This window comes from Ursus arctos, unplaced genomic scaffold (genome assembly GCF_023065955.2).
Source record: "Ursus arctos isolate Adak ecotype North America unplaced genomic scaffold, UrsArc2.0 scaffold_3, whole genome shotgun sequence".
Classification (NCBI taxonomy): domain Eukaryota; kingdom Metazoa; phylum Chordata; class Mammalia; order Carnivora; family Ursidae; genus Ursus; species Ursus arctos.
In genome coordinates this window covers 53,259,497-53,281,557 of record NW_026622985.1, presented here as the reverse complement: position 1 = coordinate 53,281,557, position 22,061 = coordinate 53,259,497, and the positions used below count along the sequence as shown (strand labels likewise).

Genomic DNA, 22,061 nt, shown 5'->3' with positions numbered 1-22,061 from the left:
GTTCAGCAGAGAGCCTGTTTCTCCCTCTTCCTCTGCTGCTCCCCCTGCTTCTGCTCTGTCTCTCTAATAAATAAATAATATCTTAAAACAAAACAAAAAGAAATACTACCTTGGTAGAAACTACATGGGGTGCCTTAAGAAAGCCAATTTATTTATCTGCAGTTGGTATTGGCCGTAGTGCAGGATACACTAAAGCAGAACAGTGACCCCAAAGCTTTTGTTGAGAACATGCTGGCTATACAGTTACTGGAATTTTCTCTAGAAGCTATAGAAGCAAATATGAACTGAACTGACTTAACAGTTCTTTCCTAGGGAGGGAGAGTCTAAATCTACTTGGTGATATGCCGATATGAAAATGCTGAAGGCCCAGAAATGACAGCATAATAAGTAGGACAGTGGCAAAACAGAAGCCTTCTCTAGAATAATCTGATATCCTTCCTAAGTCCTCTACACGCTGGCCCTACATTCAAATGCAGTTGTGTCTCCCTTCACATCTGGAAACAAGCCTGCGTCCCAACTAAAATCACCTTCTCTCTGTCCCACACTAGGGGAGGCACATTCCTGGCACATCTCTGGCTTAGTGGTTCCTTTTCCCGAGTTAGTGGGCTGAATGGTGTCCCCACCTCCCGAATGATATGTCCACAGCCTAATCTTTGGAACTTGTGAATGTTACTGTATTTGGAAAGAGGGTCTTTGCAGATGTAATTAATTTAAGGATTTTGAGATGAGGAGATCATCCTGGATTATCCAGGTTGGCCCTAAATTCAACGATCAGTGTCCTCGTACTAAGCACACAGAGGAGAATACAGACATGGATGTGAAGACAGAGGTGGAGATTGGAGTGATGTGGCTACAAGCCAAGGATGCCAGTAGCTTCCAGAAACTGGAAGAAGGAAGTAATGCTCTCAGGGGCTGGATGTTTGTGTCCCCCCACCCCCACCCCATTCATATGTTGAAGCCCTAACCCTCCTGATGGCATTTAGAGGCAAGCCTTCAGGAGGTAATTAGGTTTAGATGAGGTCACAAGGGGTGGTGCCTTCATGATGGGATTAGTACCCTTATAAGAAGAGGAAAGGCTGCAGAGCTCACTCTCGCACGTGGCAAGAAGACAGCTGTCTACAGGCCAGAAAGCAGATTCTCACCAGGAACCGAATCCAGCAGCACCTTGATCTTGGACTTTACAGCCTCTACCAAGTCGGTGGTATTTTGTCATAGCAACCTTAGCTGATACAAGCACATTCTCCCCCAGAGCCGCCAGAGCCAGGGTGGTTCTGCTGACACCTCGATTTTGGACTTCGGGCTCCAGAACTGTGAGAGAATACATTGCTTTTGTGTTAAGCCACCCAGCTGTCAAGACAGCTTCAGAAACCCTCCTTCTCTCCCTGTGTCCATATTCCTTTGGGGTGGGTCTAGCTCGTGCAATTGTGCTGAGAACTCCGGTGCCGTGCTCCTTTGAATCTCCCATTCAGCATTTTCAAGTCTTCAGTCTTGTGGTATCTCTTTATCTTTAATATATGCCAACTTCATGGAGGCCAGCCCTTGGTTTTTCACCTTTCCATGTCTAGTACCTGGTGCTAAGCTTCAGACCTCTGAGTAGAGACTGCCTTCTTAAATAGAAGGTCAGGTACGAGCCAGAGTCTAACTTGCTTAACACCTAAATCAGTCCTTCTTTGGTTCAGAAGGCTCTCCAGGATCTTCTCCTGTCACTAGGTTCTCATTACAAGATCCAGTTAGTCTTGTGCAGACTGAGGGGAAAATCGCCAAGGATTTGGATCAGAGACAGGAAGAGTTTATTCTGGCGCCTACTCCTATGAGTCTGAATTATATGCATATTAGTTAGCCTGAATGTGTCTACTTTGATTGCAAATTTCAATTAGCTCTGAAAAAAAAAAAAGCAGTTTTGAGCACACTTGTCAGAGAGAGCACTGTTATCAGCTAGCGCCATCCAGCAACGAAGTGGGCTTTCCTCAGGAGCTGTGCGCCCCATCATCGGAGTGCAAAAGTGAAATGTCTGACTATGGAGGGTCTGCAGTTCTCTCTAGGCTCAGACACCAAAGGGCAGAGCTCTACGATATGCCAAAGACAGTATGTTTTTTTTTTAAAGATTTTATTTATTTATTTGTCAGAGAGAGAGTGAGAGCACGCACAAACAGGGGGAGCAGCAGGCAGAGGGAGAAGCAGGCTCCCCGCTGAGCTGGGAACCTGATGAGGGGCTCAGTCCCAGGACCCTGGGATCATGACCTGAGCCAAAGGTGGACGCTTAACTAACTGAGCCACCCAGATGTCCCTATAGTATGATTTTTTTTAATGAAAAGGTAGTAAAAATAAAATATTAAAATGGTGCTGGAAGGTATACAGCAAAGAGCGCAAGAGAGTCCCCCCACTTTGTGCCTCTGGCTGAGTTCCGTTCACAGAGGAGCCTGTCCGGGAGAATTTCCCTGCATCGCAGGCACCTGCCCCTGTGCGGGGAGTGAGCCCAGGGGCTCTTCCCTGAGGCTGTCTGCCGCTGTGACAGGGAGGGAATTCTTAGAAAGGGGTAGAGGGAAGGGCACTAGGTTGGAGTTGAAAGATTGGTCCTGGTCCTCAGAAGTCCTTCACCCATTTTTGTGGTCCTACGCAAATCGTTTATCTTAGCTTCCTCGTCTCTAAAATGAAAGAGCTGGGTAGATGCCTTCCACATTCTCTTCCAAACTCCGAGGTTTAAAAGAATTACTCCATGACTCTATGAGGGCAAACAAATCATTTCTTCTGTACCCTAAAAAAAAAAATAAAAACCAGAAAAGACTCTTGAGTCCCTTGAATGCGCAGTTATCCTGTCATCACGGCTAACACGCGTGCCTATTAAGTGCGGGAACGTGCTGCCAGGCAGACTGATTGTGCTTGGGGAGAGAGTGGTGCTGGGGGCGAGGAGCCGGACTGGCGGGGCAGCAGGAGGCCTTGGGTGGACTCTAGTATAATCGTAGGTGATCTTGTCCAGGGTGGACATTGAGCAGAGAGGTGCTGCGTGTGGTCTGCAGCCCACAAATGGGGTTCAGCACTTCATAGTGGGTGATGTTGGGCAGACTACATATGTCTTCGTTACAGAGTCACTGGAGGCACATAAAAGCTCGTGAAGAAGCAGTAGTTGTTACTTGTATTACTATCGTCACTACCACAGTAGCAGCTCTAACCACCCCGCCCCCACCCCTCTGATGGGCTGCATGGCCAGAGCACAGGGACATTTATAGGTTTGGTGTCTCCGTCTTTAACAGTAGCTACAGTAGCTCTCAAGAGGCCCTGTTGACAGAGCAGAGCATTACAGAGAAAAGAGTGCATAAAAGATGCTGTCCGTAGTCTTGAAGGGCTTGCATACAATTAGGGGGATATTTAACAAAATTAATAACCCACAAATCTTTTTGAAGATCCTTAAAAAAGTACCAGTGTAATTACAGCCATAACTGCTGAGTGCTCAACAGGGTTGAAATCATCATTCATTATATGTACATTAAAGTTTTTTATTATTAACACTAATTATAAACCCATCTGTGGTTAACACAACTGGAAAGCATTTTTCTCTTATTTGGACCTCAGGTGGAATTAGCAACACAGCTGACACATCACATGGTTTATTTCTCCTTATTGTCAGTATCTGCTGCCAGTGACCCTCTTTTTCTTTCCCTTACCTCCCGGGCTATCTCAAGGGCTCACCCCCAAGACTGAGTGCATACTCTTCCATTATCTAAGTAGTTAAAGCACCAGCGTTTTGGTCTGTGACTAAACAAGTAATTAAGACCTAACACATTTGGGGGACTAAGTCATCTGGATGTTTGCCTCCCTGCCTAGGCATGGGTGGGTAAGCTATGTGTATGGGTGTGAAGGGAGAGGAAAGACGTGGCCATTGGCTGGTCTTGACTCCATTCCCCATGTAGCCTTCCGAGTCTGCAATGGGCTCTGCTCTTCTCAGCCTTCCTTTTTTCTTCAGGCTTCTCACTTAGATCCTAAGATCGGGGATTGTACCTGAGGTTACTAGATAGAAGTTAATGCTACCGTTTTTTTGTTTCCTTTTAGGAGACTTTATCAGCCAACATTTTATTTTTTGTTTTATTTTATTTATTTTTTAAAGACCTTATTTATTTGAGAGAGAAAGAGCCTGAGCAGAGGGATGGAGGTGGAGAGGGAGAAGGAGGCTCCCCACTGAGTTGGGAGCCTGACGATGCAGGGCTGATCCAGGACCCCGGGATCATGACCTGAGCCAAAGGCAGATGCTTAACTGACTGAGCCACCCAGGCACCCTGGAGATACACTATCTTTTTTTTTTTTTTAAAGATTTTATTTATTTATTTGACAGAGAGACAGCCAGTGAGAGAGGGAACACAGCAGGGGGAGTGGGAGAGGAATAAGCAGGCTCCCAGTGGAGGAGCCCGATGTGGGACTCAATCTCGCAACGCCGGGATCACGCCCTGAGCCAAAGGCAGACGCTTAACGACTTCGCTACCCAGGCGCCCCCGGAGATACGCTATCTTAACAAGCTTTTACATTGTGAACTATTGGCATAATGTTGTACAACCGATTTCTAGAACTTACTCATCCTGCGTAACTGAGACTTCGTACCCATTTTATATGACATGAATTTCTGAAATAAGGTTTGCAAGGGATTTCATGGCTCATTTATTCTGACCACCTTCCTGGTCTAGGAATCCCCTGCAGTCTGTCTGCCAGCCTCTGATGGAGCTCCCCAGTGACGAGGGAACTGGCTGTTTCATAGGGCAGCCCAAGTGGTTTTTGTTACTGTTCATAGCACTAATTATTAAATAATCAGATGATCGGTCCTTTATGCAGAGCTGGGATCCAGGGTCTTATAATTCTTACCCCATTAGTCCTGGTTTGGCTCTCGGAGCCTATGAAGTCAAACCCCAATTCTTCAAGACAGCCTGGTGTCCTAGAGTGTAGCTGCTCTAAGTGGGCCCGTGGTCCAGCAGCAGTGGCCGCACCCGTGCAGGTGCAGAAGCTCAGACCTCGCCCGGACCTACCCAACTAACATGTGCACTTTGACACGATCCTCAGTGATTGGAATGCATGTTACAGTTTGAGAAGCACTGCATTAAATCACACATACCATCCCCCCAACCAGTTTGTTCTTTTAATTGCTATTGCTATCAGGCCCGCTGGTGCTCAAAAATTTTAGTTCAGGAAGAAACAATTGGACGAGAAATAACAATTACAACTCTCCATGATTGAATAGAAGTACAGAATTGGTCTGGCATCAGTTAAAGCTGTCATTATATTAACTAAAAATCTATTGACAAGTATTTCCATATGTTCGTAGTATAATCATAAAAGATGATATTGATGATCCTGAGGCTTTAGAAAAGCAGATATGCTGGGGCACCTGGGTGGCTCAGTCAGTTAAGCATCTGACTTCGGCTCAGGTCATGATCCCAGGGTCCTCCTGGGACCGAGCCCTCCACTGGGCTCCCTGCTCAGCAGGGGGGTCTACTTGTCCCTCTGCCCCCCCAATCACGCTCGTGCTCTCTCTCAAATAAAATCTTTTAAAAAAATCAGAAATGCCTTTAAAATCATTAAAGACTTGTTAAATTATGCTCCATGTGATTTAATGCTGGGTAGTGTTGCCTTGTGAATTTTAAAAACCTGAGAAGCAGATTAAATAAATAATCAGAGCAACCCACTCCCCAGTCATGCCAGATAGGGAGAGGGAGCCACAAAACTTCTTCCACGACACTCTTCAGCTGCGGGAAGAATGGAAGTTTTAAGTTATTTTCTATTTCTTTCTTTCTTTTTTTTTTTTTAGATCTAGAACAAATAATTTTATTTATTTTTTTTAAAGATTTTATTTATTTATTTGACAGAGATAGAGACAGCCAGAGAGAGAGGGAACACAAGCAGGGGGAGTGGGAGAGGAAGAAGCAGGCTCATAGCAGAGGAGCCTGATGTGGGGCTCGATCCCATAACGCCGGGATCACGCCCTGAGGCGAAGGCAGACGCTTAACCGCTGTGCCACCCAGGCACCCCTATTTTCTATTTCTGACATCACTGCAAGGACAGCGCTGAGAATCCAGCATTTGAAAGTTGCAGAGGAGACGTGCGCTGTGGAAACAGCTGTGCTGGGAGTGGGGGACGCTTTCAACTCGTGCAGTCAGCAATATGGAAATGAACTGTGCCAGCTCATGAGCACGGATAAATGCTTAGTTGCCTTTCCAACCACAAAGCAGCTTTCTATATTTGGCACTCTTTTGACATTCAGTAAAACAGCCTGAATTTAATGCCGGACGACAGTGCCAGACTGTCTTCAGTTAAACTGAAGCGAAGACCTTAAGAAGCTGCCTTCCCCAGACCCTGTCACATTTCTCTCTCCCTCTTGTATTCGTGGTGAGTTTTCAGCCTGACAGCCTCAAGGCATGGTATCAGCCCAGCATGTTGGGCTACGTCAGCAGGACCTTGATCTTCCCCGGGGGCCCAAGTCCACCCTGTACTGTATCTTAGGACATTCAGCTCAAGGTATGTGTCCTGCTCCCTGGTCACCAGGTGTGTGGAACTCAAACAGCCGCTTCAGGACACCTGGTCCCTTGAGCCAAGAGAAGCGGCATCTTTGCTTTCTTCTGTCCTCAGCACCATTTCACCCCATTCCAGTGCACATGAGTAAAATCCCTCACCCGGAGGACACTGTTGGGCCCTTTTCATACCCCCTTGCTCCTCAGACTCGTTCATTCAGTGACTGTTTTATTCAGGGCCCCTAAGTGCCCGGTAGTGAGATCACTACATAGAGGACCCTGTCCCCGGCTCGTGGAACCACGTTCTGGTGGAGATAGACTCATTTGAGTGAGGTTTATGTAAGTGCTGATGAGGGAGAGAATTGGTGCCCCAAGGAGAAGGTTTGGGGCAAATTGAGAATTCACAGGTTGAGAAGTAGATGGGGCGGACATTCCAAATATAAAAAATCGAATGAGCAAAGAACTGTCAGTGTTAAAATGCCCAGGTGAATTTTCTGCCCTTGTTCAATGGGACTATAGTATAGGAAACATGGTAGCTCTGAGCAGGATCCCAGACCTTGCTTGTCTCTACCCATAGGGCAATGTGCCCTAACTCCTTCAAACTGCTTCAGGATCTTGGCCACTGCTTGGCATTTACTCTGGTTCATCATCAGAATTTATATATTTAAATTGTAGCAGAATATGCATTATATTATAATATGTAGCAGAATGAATAAAAACGGAGGTTCTGAAATCAGGTGGCTTTACTACTTGGTAGCTTTATAGCATTGGGGAAGTTATCTAATGCTCTCTTCCTCATGCCAAAAATTTCCAGAAGTTTCCACATTCCAAAAATAAGGATACTAACCCAACCTCACAGGGTGGTGCAAGGATTAAGTGCCACAATATAAGTATAGTGTTTACCACACTACCTGGCAGATAATGCATACTTAATAAATTTAGTTATTGTGTTTCATGTATTTGTTCAACATATTTATTCATACCTACTGTGCCCTGTTAAGTAGTGAACACGGAAGAAAAGATTCCTGCTTTCATGGAGCTAAAACTGTTCTCCAATTATGTTATGTTATTATTGTTTATATTGCTATATTTGTGTTGTTTCAGTAGACCCCCTTGGATAGTATTTCCTGAGGCATACCCTTTTGTGTTTTCAATGGCAGACTATATAGAAGTGTGGATACAACTTAATACTTCCTCGTTAAACATCTACCTAGTACCATTTACTTGGTTTGAGAACTTAATCCATTTTCTTGTGTTGTTAATAACCCTGAGGAATTCTTTTATTTGATGTGTGTGTGTGTGTGTGTCACACACATATATATAGCATATATATCATATATATAGCAAAAATAAAAATTAATGTAGTTCATTGCTGGGGTTCTAAAAAAGGTGAAAGATGGTCCCTACAACTGTTTTGGGGAGAAAAGACCAAAGTCCTGGTATAAAAGTGGGGAAAAAAATCATGAATTACTTAGACACTAAGTTATTTGATAATAGACAGTAATACTGTATTTACAGGAATACACAATTGATGTGGTTTGGAGAAGTTAGGAAAATTTCAGAAACTGAACGAAAATTCTGAAGGGTTTGCATGGGTGGAAAAGATCAAGAGAAGATTCTAGGAGGCTCGAACAAAATAAATAAACCACGGAAGTAGAAATGCAGACAAGTATTACATTATATTCATTTGTATGTTGCATGGAGGGTAGGGTGTAATGGGTCCCCATAAATAATTATGGAAGTGGAGAGTCTTGGGAAACCAGGTTGGATGAGAGCCTGGGTCAGGATGGTGGCTGGGGAACAGAGAGGAAGGGACATAGAAGATAAGCAGTTTGAGGATGAAACCAACAGCACTTACTTAGGAGAAGTTAATTAATTAATTAAGCCCTCACAGTTCCAAAGTGATTTCACTACACCATGACGACATAGCATTTCTTCTCATAGAATTTGTGTCAGGTTCAGCAGGGGTTCTTAATCCCACCAAAACAATATCCCCTTATTGTGACCAGTATTTCAATGACCCCTTTACTCTCCTCGAATGAAATTCATTATTTATTTACACACATAATTTTGAAAATATCAACATAATGCTTTGCTGTAATATAAAGGAAAACTCAAAGTGGTTAGTATTAAAGTATTTCTTTTAATGTGTAGAAGCCCACATATGATTATACCAGGAGATATAATGATGTGGTCAGACACACCCATATGTAAAATGTGACAGCTACTAACGCAGACCCATATGGGTATGTTGTGCTAATAACTCAGATACCCCAAGTGGCACAGCCTTCAGCAACACGATTCTCCAAAATGGCGGGTGATGCTTGTTAAAGTCCCAAACAGAAGGAAATATAGCCTTCCTTCAGTTATCCAGTAGTTGCAATACCGAGAATTCAAACTGTGTAAAAACCATGCAGAAAAACTTTGGTATGGATGTGAAACAGAGTCAAATTCTGTGCTCAAGAAATTAGAAACAGGTTTCACCTACAAAAAAGTCCATGGCACTTTGGAAGATCTCATGAGAAGTGGGACAACTCTCTCACTGTCTAAGACGGAGGCATTGTGGGACATGTACCATCCCTGGATCCCAGCTATCAGATCAGAGGTACTACGACAACGAAAAGTACCCCCACTATTTCGCAGCCCCAGAGGGAGAGTACTGCCCCCACTGAGAAGGCTGGCTCTCGGGTTTCAAGGACGGTGACAGACAGGGAAGCTGGAAGGGGAGGTTTGGATGGCAAGCCCAGAGAAGGAGTTGGCTGCAGAGCTTTCTTCCTCAGTCAAGCAAAGTCTTCGCTTTCTTAAATACTTCAAATCTGGCTTTTCCAACCTGGTTAAGAGTTTTAAGTTCTGAGCCCAGGTAGAAAATAAAGTGAGGAAAAAAAGACGATATTTTGTTTGGCATAAATGCAAACCCTTTCTGGCTTATTCCCTTCAAATGCCGACAAATGCAGTCTGATTCCCTGCCCCCCTCCACGCTGGCTCATTGGCAGGAATGTATTATGTGTCAAGAATTCAGGAGAGATCTAGTTCTAACATGAATCCCTGAAACATTTTTGAAATTTAATTCTTGTTTTCCTTTAAACTGCAGATATGATCTCATTCCATTTTTTTTTCAGTCTTGTGAAGTATGCAATTAACATCTAATCCCTCTTGACATTTGCATTCTGCACAATTGAATGTATTGGGCAGACATGCATGATTGTCTAGTATTATCACTGCATGTTGCCTTCTGCTTGGGTGTCTTAAATCGAAAGGACTTGATCCCCTTTGAGTACTTTCCAAAATATTTGGAGCTATAGATTTCCATTTAACAATGATAACACGCACATATACCCTCATTCACAAATGTGAATGTGCTGTATTTAACTTGCAAATAGTCATTTGGCCCAAAGGTATTGGGCATATTTCAAATGCATGCTGATTTATAATATTCCAAGAACATAAATCTGTTTGGGGTCGTATTCAAAGACCGAGTTTATTTGTTAGCCAATCAGATGTATGCTGTTCACAGGACGGCAGGTTAAGCATTGTGAAGAAATCAAGTGAACTAGACACTTTACACATCCTTAAGGAGTCTGTTGTCTAGTAGGGATGATAAAGTCTCACGTATAATAAGTAAGTGGTAAACCCTTGGAAAGGTAAGATGGAGGCTGATGGAGTTCCTAGGATGAAATAGTACTTTCCTTTGAAGAAGGCTTCCTGGAAGAGGTGGAATTTTTGTCTTGACCTTAAGAATTCATTAAAATTTTGACACATAGGGCACGTTAAATTTTGAAGAATGGCTTTCTAAGCTGAAGTACATGTGAACAGATGTTGTCAGTGTGTGTGCGTGTGCACGTGACTTCTCATCACTTAATCGTGCGTTCTCCATGTGTTGTCTGGGTATAATTGACTTTGAATAATTGGCAGTGCCAGAAAGAAGTCTCATTTGACATTGCTGCCTTTCTGAAAAAGTCCTCCAATTTAAGAGCTAAATATAAGCCTTGCTCTTTTTCATTGAAGAATTCCCTTTTACAATTCCAGATCTTGGGATACTACTATCACATTTCAAAAGTCTGGAATGAACCTTTAACTATATTCACAGTAAAGTGAAGTCAGGTATAAGGCAGATCTGTCAGGATTGTCATATAAAGAGTTCAGTTGCTAAAGTAGAGAGGTGTTCTTGTTACCACGTGTTTCCCATGTGTTGAACTTGAGGACAACACAGAAACTGAGCCAGAGGACCCACAACTCCTATGGTTCCATGTCCTTCCATTAGACTGTTTCCTGGGGCTTGAATTAAATTGCTTCTTCTCCCTGGTGCTGGTCCAGACTTACTGTCCATCTCCCAGTTCCTCTGGCCTCTACCTGTAACCCTCGCCTGTAGTCCAGAGATTTAACTAAGAGCAAGTTAGTCAACATGCAATCTTGGCCAAAAGGACACATTTGTCTCATGGAGAGATATTCGTACCTCACGTTCATTGCAACTTTATTCACAGTAGCCAAGACAAGGAAACAGCCTAAGTGTCCATCAGTGGATGAATGGATAAAGAAAATATGATACACAGAGGGGAATATCATTCAGCCATCAAAAAAGAAGGAAATCCTGCCTTTTGCGACAACATGGATAGACATCGAGGGCATTATGCTAAGTGAAATAAATCAGAGAAAGACAAAGACCATATGTCGTCACTTATATGCAGAATCTAAAAAACCTGAATCATGGAAAGAGAGAGTAGAATGGTGTCTCCTGGGGTGGGAAGGGGTGGGAATGGTGAAATGCTGGTGAAATTGTACAAACTCCCAGCTATAAGATAAGTGAGTTCTGGGGGATCTAATGTACAGCATGGTGACTGTTTGCCATATTATATTCTTGGAAGGTTGCTAAGAAAGTAGACTTTAAGTGTTAACACCACACACAAAAAGCGGTAGTGATCAGGGGGTGGGGGCAGAATGGAGGGGTACCAAATCATCACATTGTATACCTTAAACTTACGTGTGTTACATGCCAAAAAATCTCAAAAAAGCTGGAGGGGGTGGGGAAGGGCATGTTTGTCAAAACGTAATTATCCTTTGTTGGAAATGTTTCTCTCTGATCTGGGTGGTTGTTACTGTTGGTATAGGTGTATAAATGCATCAGGTTGTACTTTTAAGATTTGTGCATTTCATGTATATTAATCCATTAGTAAAATAAAAATCCATTACCTCAGCCTCTAAAATGGGTATTGCCAATTTTGGTCTATCTTGGGGTAATTTTGCAATGATTTGTGCATTTTCAAGCACTTAAAAATAAATTTTCGGAATTTTTAGTGTCTTTCTTTTGTATTCCCTTTTAAATCCTTTTTCAGTCAAGGAGTTGACACTACCTAGATAGCCAAGAACAGAGGATTAATTATAAGAGCAGTTTGTACCTCTTCAAAATTACAAACAGCTCAGTAGAGCAATAATTGCTTTCCCCTCAAAAGTTTTTGAAAGAAAAGAAGGGTGTGCCCTTCAACAGATGACTGGATTAAGAAGTTGTGGTCCATATATACAATGGAATATTACTCAGCTATCAGAAAGAACGAGTTCTCAACATTTGCTACAACATGGACGGCACTGAAGGAGATAATGCTAAGTGAAATAAGTCAAGCAGAGAAAGACAACTATCATATGATTTCTCTCATCTATGGAACATAAGAACTAGGAAGATCGGTAGGGGAAGAAAGGGATAAAGAAAGGGGGGGTAATCAGAAGGGGGAATGAAACATGAGAGACTATGGACTATGAGAAACAAACTGAGGGCTACAGAGGGGAGGGGGTGGGGGAATGGGATAGACTGGTGATGGGTAGTAAGGAGGGCACGTATTACATGGTGCACTCGGTGTTATACACAACTAATGAATCATCGAGCCTTACATCGGAAACCGGGGATGTACTGTATGGTGACTAACATAATATAATAAAAAATCATTAATAAAAAAATAAAGAAAGAAAGAAAGAAAGAAAGAAAAGGGTGTGGTGGACAACATTTCTGGAAAAAGAGGATGAAAATATTTGTTTCAAAAGCACCTTTTTAATGCTTCAGGATTCCAATATTTAAATATCTAGAATTTGAAGAGATTAACTTGCAACTGAATCATTATTTTGACCAAGTTGTCATGTTCTCATACTTTTCAGCCAGTTCTTAAGCCAGTTTTCCCATATTCCCACCTGATGGCTGTAGCTTTTGTTTAAAATTCGGACTGAAGTCTTGCAGTGAGCAAAAAGTAACTGGTGATGATGTCAAAGGGAACAAAAATAGAACTGACAGTAAAAGCTTTACCATTAGCTGTGTTTAAGCACTAAAGCGAGAAAAACATTCCCTTCTAGGAGAGGGCTTTTGGAAAAAAAAAAAATCAAATTTGATGCCATTACATTACAGCATTAAGTCCATGAAGTCCAAGACCTGTATGAAAATTAAATTTTAACTTCTCCCCAGCAAACCCAGCCAAGCTCACCATCTTGGATGGATTTACCAACAGGATGAAGTGCTTCTGAATGTCGTTATTATTTTTGAAGGTAGCCATTTAGCACGAACTGTTTTATTGGAACAGGACAGCTGGGAAGTGGTGGAAGGGCTGAGAGGAGAGATGAGTTACACCCAGGAGCCGCCCATTCAGAAAGGGTTTTTGCTGAAGAAGAGGAAATGGCCCTTGAAAGGCTGGCACAAGGTAAGACACTGGCCTTGGCCTCACGTTTATTTCCTACACCTCCATGGTTCGTAGGCACGTAGATTTAATTTGAAGTTGAAAATTGGGACCAAGGGAAGGGTGGATGGTTAAACGGGATGTCTTAGTGCATTATACTTTCTTCCCTACAGAGATTTTTCTATCTGGACAAAGGAATCTTGAAATATGCCAAAAGCCAAACTGATGTAAGTCTTCTTCTTAATCAAATACGTTATTAAAGAATTCTGAATTGTTATCAGCTCATGGGTGAGATTGTATACATTTGGGGATTGCATTTCTCTGAACTGGAAACCATAGGGGGTGATAGTTCCTTCACATGGACCACAGGTGCCTACTTCGCACTGTCCCAGCCCCGGGTTCTGGGTGGGCTCGGTTCGCCCACCAAGTGAAGGTGGAGGGCTCCTCTCAACACCCTACTGGGTATCCAGGGGTCTGTTCAGGTCTTAGGGTTGGGCTGAAGTGTCCTCTGGATGGGAAAAGACATTTTCCCAGCAAGATAACAGGAGTAAAAGGTAGGACAGGTATCACTCCCACAGTTACAGTGACTGAGGGGTTTGGTGGAGAAGGCCCTTGATGAAGGTGATAGGAAGTCCCCTGTTGCATTAACACTAGGGAGACAGCCCCCAAGGGCTGGAATGACTGTTCGTCCTGCCCCTTGTATGGGTCCTCCTCTCATGCAGCCCTTCCCTCTTCCGTTCTTGCTTCCTTTGACTCCTGGAGTGCTCATCTTGTCAGGTTGCACATAGAAAACTTGGCATAATGCCTCACCCGTGGTGGCTTGTCTTAGCTTTCTGCCCTTACTCCTCTTTTTAAATCACTTCCAAATGAATTTAGATACTGGAAACTAATTCTGTGGAAGGGAGTGCAGTTAACAGGTGAATTCATTGCTGCGGGAGTCAGTCCACGGGGCTTACTCTCTTGCTTCCTCACTCCTTGGCTGTACAAACCACTTGTTACTTAATCCCTCGTAGACTAGAACAGATAATGCGTGGACAACCCTTAATTCAGTACCAGTTCACACTCAGTGCTTGATAATCATCGTTATGGTGTTTGTATTAGTGGATGTTGAAGGGGAGGCTACAGGAGAGGAGTGTCAGGGATGTTACTACTGTTTTTAACCCCCTGAACCTCAAGTGGCCCTCTTCTCATGTTTCTGCAGATCGAGAGAGAGAAGCTGCATGGCTGCATTGACGTTGGGCTGTCGGTGATGTCCGTAAAGAAGTCATCAAAATGCATAGATCTGGATACCGAGGAGCACATCTACCATCTGAAGGTGAGCCTGCTTCCCAGGCGCGATCTCCTGTCGCACGGTTTCTTTGTGTGGCAGAGGGATTGGCGATGCCCTTTGATTATTTCAAAGGATCCAGCCAACGTGTAGAAGATCTTCCTGATGAAAGTGTTTCTGACAGATGCTGTTGATATCTGGACGGACTGTCTCACACACCGCTAAAGGTTTAGCATCCTTGTCGCCCACCCCCCAAAATACCCCCCCCACGCACATATATCATGATTGTGACAACAGTCAATAATAAAAAAAAATCTTCATGTTTCCAGATAACCCCTCCTTCCCCCAGACTGTACCACCTTTAGTGAAGAACCATTTACCATAGGTTAAAATAGGTTCCCTGAAATACGATATTTAATATTTAGTCTTACCACTTCCGCTAATTTTATAGGGATTGCATTAACATTCTCATACTACAGTGAGGGTCAGGAACTTTTCTCCTGAAGTATGGGCCTCCAAAGAGCATCTCTGAAAGCGGCTTTCTACTCCCTCTGCCCTCTCCCCCGCAGGTGGTATAGATGGTTAAAAACATCATATGAGAACTTTGGGGGATCCGGTTTGAACCAGATCTGGTTCAAATCTTGACCTGGCTACTTACTAGCTGTTGGCCTTTGGCAAATTTTTTAATCCCTGGAAGTCCCTGTTTTCTCACCACCCTTCCCCCAAATGGGAATTCTTATAGTGCCCATGTTGTACTGCTGCATGGAGAAAACTTGGCATGATGCCCAGCCTGCTGTAAGCTCAGTAAGTTTAGTTCTTGTGTGTAATTATTAGGTGGTACTCGAATGTGAGGAATTAATTGAGAGGATGTGAAGACTCTTTTCTTACTTAGGCAAATTACTTGGAATATTGAGAATGGGGGCTGGGGGTTGGGAAAATGAGAGCATGAGATGATGAGCTCCGTGTCGTAAGATGCCCCGTGCTCTCCTCCTAGCATCTACGTGGCACTTCCACAAATACATGCAGAACACATACACGTGCTTGAGGGACTGCACAAGATGGTCAGTCCATCCTGTTTCCCAGCCCAAGCCCCGAGCGAAGCAGGGTTTCTCACCCTCGATGCTGTTGACCTAGTGGCCTGGAGAATTCTGTGCTGTGGTCTGTCCTGTGCATTATGGGGGGTTGAGGGGCATCCCTGGCCTCCGCCCACTAGATATTGGTAACAAGTCCCCTTCAGTTATTACGGCCCAAAAATGTCTCTCATTGCCAACTGTTCCTTGGTTGAGAATAACAAAAAAACAAACAAAATTAGGAAAGAATAGCCCACCCACCCCCTGTTTCAAAGGTCAGTCTCCTCTAGAATAGTTTCAGTTGTGTCTCCATGTACTTCCAATGACTCTTCTGTTTTTTTTTTTTTTTTCCAGATTTTATTTATTTATTTGACAGAGAGAGAGTAAAAGCAGGGGAAGTGGAAGGCAGAGGGGGCGGGAGAAGCAGGCTCCCTGCTGAGCAGGGAGCCTGATGTGGGGCTGGATCCCAGGACCCTGGGATCACGCCCTGAGCCGAAGGCAGACGCTTCACCGACTGAGCCACCCAGGTGCCCCACTTACTTCTGTTTTGCCATGGTCAGGAAATACTAGGCTCTTGTTCATCCACTATTCTAGTTAATAGGATAAAAGTAATTATTAATTCCTAATTTTTGAAGAACCAGAGTGCCTTAAGATAACATTGCGTACTAATATCATGATAAATACAGTTTAATATTTCTCTGTGTTGATTTAGTCAGGCCGTTTTTAAATGGCAGCCATCCAGTCCCGTTGTCTTATTTTATAGATGAGGAATCCGGGCAGCCGAGGGATTAAGTGCTGTCCACCCACGGTCCTATATCTGCTTGTGGGGTTGGAACAGAATGCTGGACGGTTATTTAGTAAAGTGCTTTTATTCTTCTACCTCATTTAACCAATAAAAAAATGAGTCAAGATGAATGTTTTGGGCTCTGATTTTTAAGGGCCTCTGAGAGCAAGCAGATCAGTGCAAAGGGTGATGTAAGATTCCCGTGAAGTTCCTGCCATAAGTGCATCTGGGAAGCTAAATACATTTCGAGGACATAATTTACGGGGAGACGAAGAGATGTAAGCCAGTTTGTATTGCTTTTTCCTTCAAATGATATATTCAGTAGCACCTGGGGGGGTTTAAGCAACACAACAAACCTGAATGAGTGAGTGATGGCTACAGACATCCTTGCTCTCGGCAGTGTGGCAGGAAAGTTTTTCACAGACTGACCTGGAGTTTTCTTCTTGGAAGGTAACCTACCATGCATCCTGTTGGGTGATTTTAAGTTGCCACTTCATGTGTCTCTGTTCTAAAATAGAGGTATCTATCGTTTTTCACTTTGAAAATATTAATACACTGTCATACACACAAAACATGGACTGTTAAGATTTAGTGCATAGGTGCTTGTTATATTCTTTTTAGTACTTTTATGAACATTTGAAATACTTTATAATAAAAGTTGCTAGTTATAAACATTTTTCTTCATGGAAAGAAAACACTGATAGGTACTCATTTATGGAAAGAGTGGCTAACACTTTGTGTAGGTGTGATTGAATAATCTTGGAAATCTCCAATAATAGTTTTTCACATTTTTTTCCTATTTCCAAGTGCAGGAGAAATGTGTTTTAAAATAACCTTCACATTCCTCAGCAATGTGTTCGTTGTCAGAGAAGATTAACAAGGTTAAATATTTTGGGAAGAATTTACGAATTCGTTCCAGTTCAGAGAAGATTGATCTGAAAAGTCTGAATTATAAAGGAGTTTAAAAAGAAACATGGTGCTAATATTTTCAGTAAGAATAGGAGAAGTGGGGACAAGTGAATTTGGGAATGTTTTGAGATAGATAAATATGAATTCTAGTTTATTTGTTGTTCAATATAAGTGGTAATATTTTGCTTTCTTAATAATAGCATGACAGTTGGACCCTTTCATTGAGAGCCTAAATGAAGTTTATGAAGACCATTTTTATTCTCCATTTCCTCCTCACACTTGTTCCCGTAGACCACATAAATTTAAACTACGTCAGTAAACTCGTATTTTTACCTTTCTACGTGTGCCACCTTGTAAAGAGAGAGTGTCTTGATTTGACGAAGAATTGCTCTTTTCAATGAGTGACGCTCTTGTTTCCCTCTTTTTAATATAATTTAGGTCAAGTCAGAGGAAATCTTTGATGAGTGGGTATCCAAACTCCGCCACCACAGAATGTATCGTCAGAATGAAATCGCCATGTTTCCACACGAGGTTAATCACTATTTCCCAGGATCCACTGTCACAGACTCTGCGTCCGGAGTCTTGGACTCCATTTCAAATAGGAAGGTAAGAGTGTGCCAGTAATGAATCTAAAAGATGGGGTGGCTTTGTGGAGAGGAGTCTCCAGTGGGGGGAGGGGTCTGTCTGAAGGGGGAAGGGCTTGTGGGGAGAAATCTGTTTACCCAGCTGGTCAGAGCCAGGGCCAGAGGCGCCTCTGTTATCATTGGGACAGGAACTGAAGAACAGCACATAAGGAGGAATTAATGGCCCTCAGTGCTCCAGCCCTCACTTGACCATTTTGACTTTGGTTTTCTTATCTGGTTGTAAAATGCAGTGTGCACGTTTATAGCCATATAGGATTGCGAAATTTCCCAACAATTATGTCATAATTTTGGTTATGATTAATGATTACCATGTGACCGAAGAAGAAATTCAGGACAGCAGCCCCAGGCATAAGAGCACGGTATGGCCAGGCTGAGGTGACAGCCAGAGCTTAGGGTCTCTAGTGGAGTGCTTTCTAGAAGCTTCTTCCCATTACAGGCAGATAGCTTCCATTAGCGACTGGCTCACTTTGTTGTCTTTTACCCTAACGTGTCCGCCCTGGGCTCTGTTTTCATTTATAATGTGCTTTTGTCATCTGCGGAACAGCGTAGCAGTATATCAAAGCAGAACTCGATTCAAACGGGAAGCAATTTATCATTTTCTTGTGGTGGTGAGACGCGAGTTCCATTATGGTTACAGTCTTCAGAGGACATGGAAAAATGCTCCAAAGGTAAAGTGATTTGAAACCTCAGCTTCTTTCTGTCATGGCTCTTAGATGGCACTCGTTGAGAGTTTCCCCGTCACTGGTCTACATTTCCTCTCAGCGTTTGCTTACTGAGTTTGCACTGGTGATGAACAAAAGACATTCTCCTCACAGAGCTTCACCTGGGTGTGCATGCAGACGGATTTCCTTTCATATTCTTTATGTGCCCTTTATGCACTTCGTCTTTAAGTACTCAGGTCTGATTTGCATGAGGACCTACTAAATTGCAGTCGCCATGGGTGGGCTCTGCACAGCTCTCTGGGTTTTTCTTAAGTGCCGGAATTGACTCTGGTGTACATCCAAAATTGGGAGCCATTGCTCACAGTGAGTGGGTGAACCAAATGGAGATGCCCATGAAATAGGAGTTCTCTACCCTAGCTGCACACTAGAATCACCAAAAGAACTTTTAAAAGGCAAGAATACCCACTCTCCACAAGAATTTCTTTAAATTGGTCTGCCCTCGGGCCCTGGCATCACTAATTTTCTAGTTTCCCCAATGACTCTGATAAGGAGTCAGGTCAGTGTTCTCAACCTTAGGTAGCTAAGAGCTACCCAGGGAACTAAAAAAACAAGTCACCAGTGGGAGTGGGGATGTTCTGATTTAACTTTCTCAAGATGGGACTTGGACATAGGGAATTTGAAGAATTTCCCCAGTTGATTTTAAAGCAGAGCGACAATTGAGAACCACGATGAGAGAAGGATGCCAGGTGGTGGTCTTGAAAAGTGCATTTTCTCCTATTGAAGGCAGATACTATCACACCGGGGGCCATATAGGATTTGCCCTCCCAGGAAATGTCCGGCAGGAGCTTCACTGAGTGACATCTTGGCACAGCTAGTCCTTGAAGTGCCGTCTCTGCACCACCAGCACTGGCCTGGCCTGCAAACTTATTCAAAACGCAAATTCTCGGGTAGACCAAATCAGAAACTCTGGGTGGATCTCAATGATCTGTGGTTTAACCAGTTCTCCAGTTAATTCTGAGGATGCCAAAAGTTTGAGAGCCATTTGGGTCTTGATTTCTCAGTGGAAACAGCCACCATCATCCAGTGAACAGCAAATTAAAGTATCTTTTGAGTTAGCGACCACGGAACTGGTGTGAGGACTCTTAGGTCCTCTTGGGTCGATGTGCAAACAATCATCACGACCTCGTGTGGGTCCCCAATCGAAAGATATCCGTAAGGACCAGTACAACCTTATGTTTGTTTCGTTCATTTACTTGTCTGGAGCCCCTGTAAGCAGAGAACGACAGCCTGTTATTGCAATATCAGAAATAATGATGATAATGATGAGCGCTGATTTACTTCTGACAGAGTAGCAGCAGGCTGCCTATGTTAACTCACAACTATCCTATGAAGGCACGTGTATAATTCTCTCCCTTTCCCAGGTGAGGAAACTGAGGCACAGAGAAGTTATGCAATTCGCCCAAGATTCAGAGCTCAGGAGGTGTTCACACCGAGGCAGTCGTGTTCTCCAAATCCATACCCTTACCCATGACACTGTACTGCCTCTTCTGTAAAACAGGAAATCAAATCTCCTGTCCATACAGATGTAAACTGAGTAGTATGAGTAAATTTAAAAAGTAGCTGACACTAACACAGGGCAACCCAGATGCCGAGATGAGGGCTCATGAATCTTCCTTTTGCTTTTCTCCCACAGACCTGGCACACTGTCATGCCTACCTGGTGGAAATGAGCCAGCTCCTACAAAGTATGGACGTCCTGCATCGGACGTACTCGGCTCCTGCGATCAACGCCATCCAGGTCAGCCAGCTCCCTCTGCTGTTCGCACCCCGGTGTTTTCCTGCGTCCCTCTCTCCGCCCCAGCCTCGCACTAACAGTGGGACGTTGTCCGGTCTCGGTTGCTTCAGCCACATTCAAGGGGATGGAGGTGGTCACTTTGCTGTGCAGTTTTCCGTAATTGGTCTGGTAGGCCTTACTTTCTGTGCTCTCTTTCCTGTTTTGAAACAAAGGGTGGAGCTTTTGAAAGTCCCAAAAAGGAAAAAAGATCCCACAGGAGGTGGCGGTCCAGAGCTATTGGCAAAGATGCTAAAGGAACGCTGCAGGTAACCGTTGCTTCCCCTGCTCTCCGTGCCGCGTGCTGGGGGCTGCTGGGACTCCAGCAGGATTTTCTGCAGTTATTCTCGCGAATAGCCTGTGCAGAGAGAAATTCAATCACTGCGATTTTCTGGAGACTACAATAGGCATGTAATGGAATTGCGTAAGGGGAAAATGTCCTGAGGATGGAGGGAGTGCAGCCATTTCTCGGACTTTGGTTTCCCTTTCTTTAATGCTGAGCCCACCTGCCCTCTTCCCTGCTTGCGTGTGTGCTCTGTCCTCTTCTTCTGCTGCCTGTCCGTGGATTCGTCACCCCTCTGAGCCCACTGGAGTCTCTGGAAATGGGACATTGTGCAGACTGTCTTTTGCATCTTCTCTCCAACTTCCCAAACCCCCATCAGAGTTTCACTGTGTTACGCACTAGCCGCCGACTTCCCAGGGCACAGCTAAGCCAGAGGCCAAGATTTGCAGCTCGGCCATTGCACAGTAAATTGAGACCTTGTTAGGGTCAGAGAAATCAGAATCTTAATGGATAAGTCATCGGCTATACTCTTGTATACTCTTTGGTTCCGAGCACTTTATGGGTTGACCGTAAGTACTTTCAAAGTAAAGAGTGATTTGTGTACAAACCTGTGAGAAGTTAGTTTTGTAGAAGCACCAGATGCAAATTAAGGAAACATTTTAAAACCTATCCACTGTTAACAACCTAGATGCTGGATGACTATTGCTGGGAGGAAGGAATTGAGTAGAAATGAGAAAGAGCCTGGAAGCTTTAGCTGTCCTTTCCAGCCTAGAACTTTAATGCTTCTATTATTTGTGAAAGCATATGTGATTTCGCACCCATTTTTATTTTGCAAGAAGCCAGAGCAAGTTGCTGGAGAAAGTGCTTTCCTGGGTTTTCATTTATTTTCTTTTAAATTATCACTCAGTAGAAAGATTTACCTATAAAATGTTCTTCTACAGCTCTCTAATTTTAGTAACAAGTAAATATTCTAAGCAATTTGCATCTGAAAAGAAATGTCTCCCTTTGGTGTCACTTCAGGTCCCTAAACCTTTCTCTGGCCCCATAAGACTGCATTCCTCCAATCCTAATTTGTCAACATTAGATTTTGGAGAAGAGAAAAATTACTCTGACGGCTCTGAAACCTCGTCAGAGTTTTCTAAAATGCAAGAAGACCTGTGTCATATTGCTCATAAAGGTAAATGAGTTTTCTTTCTTCCTGATGTGTTTGATGAAAATGTCATATGCCTGTCTGGGTATGGGATGTCCTTGGAGAGGGGATCTTAGTTCGTTCATTTTCTGCTCTATTAGGATTTGGGGCAATCTAATTTTTATTTTACTTCCCTGGTTGTAGGGAGTGTATTAACAAGAAGTTTCTTTTTTAAGCCCTTAGGGAAGATGGTGAGAGCATTAGGTTTCTTTAACTCCCATGCTGCTGGTGGCGGTATAAATTGGTGCTTTTCTGGAGAGCAATTTGACATTACGTTTCAAGTTA

At 43.5% G+C, this 22,061-nt stretch overlaps 1 protein-coding gene across 1 annotated transcript in view; it reads left to right on the top strand.

Moving 5' to 3' along the window:
- Nucleotides 1-22,061, top strand: part of OSBPL3 (oxysterol binding protein like 3) — a 250,126-nt gene that overhangs the window by 173,824 nt on the left and 54,241 nt on the right. Inside the window, exons 16-23 of the mRNA XM_057304348.1 lie at nt 13,046-13,162; nt 13,312-13,365; nt 14,340-14,453; nt 17,607-17,774; nt 18,357-18,480; nt 20,168-20,271; nt 20,481-20,573; nt 21,608-21,764. Of these exons, the coding sequence (XP_057160331.1) occupies nt 13,046-13,162; nt 13,312-13,365; nt 14,340-14,453; nt 17,607-17,774; nt 18,357-18,480; nt 20,168-20,271; nt 20,481-20,573; nt 21,608-21,764 (931 nt within the window). The remainder of the gene's footprint in view (nt 1-13,045; nt 13,163-13,311; nt 13,366-14,339; nt 14,454-17,606; nt 17,775-18,356; nt 18,481-20,167; nt 20,272-20,480; nt 20,574-21,607; nt 21,765-22,061) is intronic.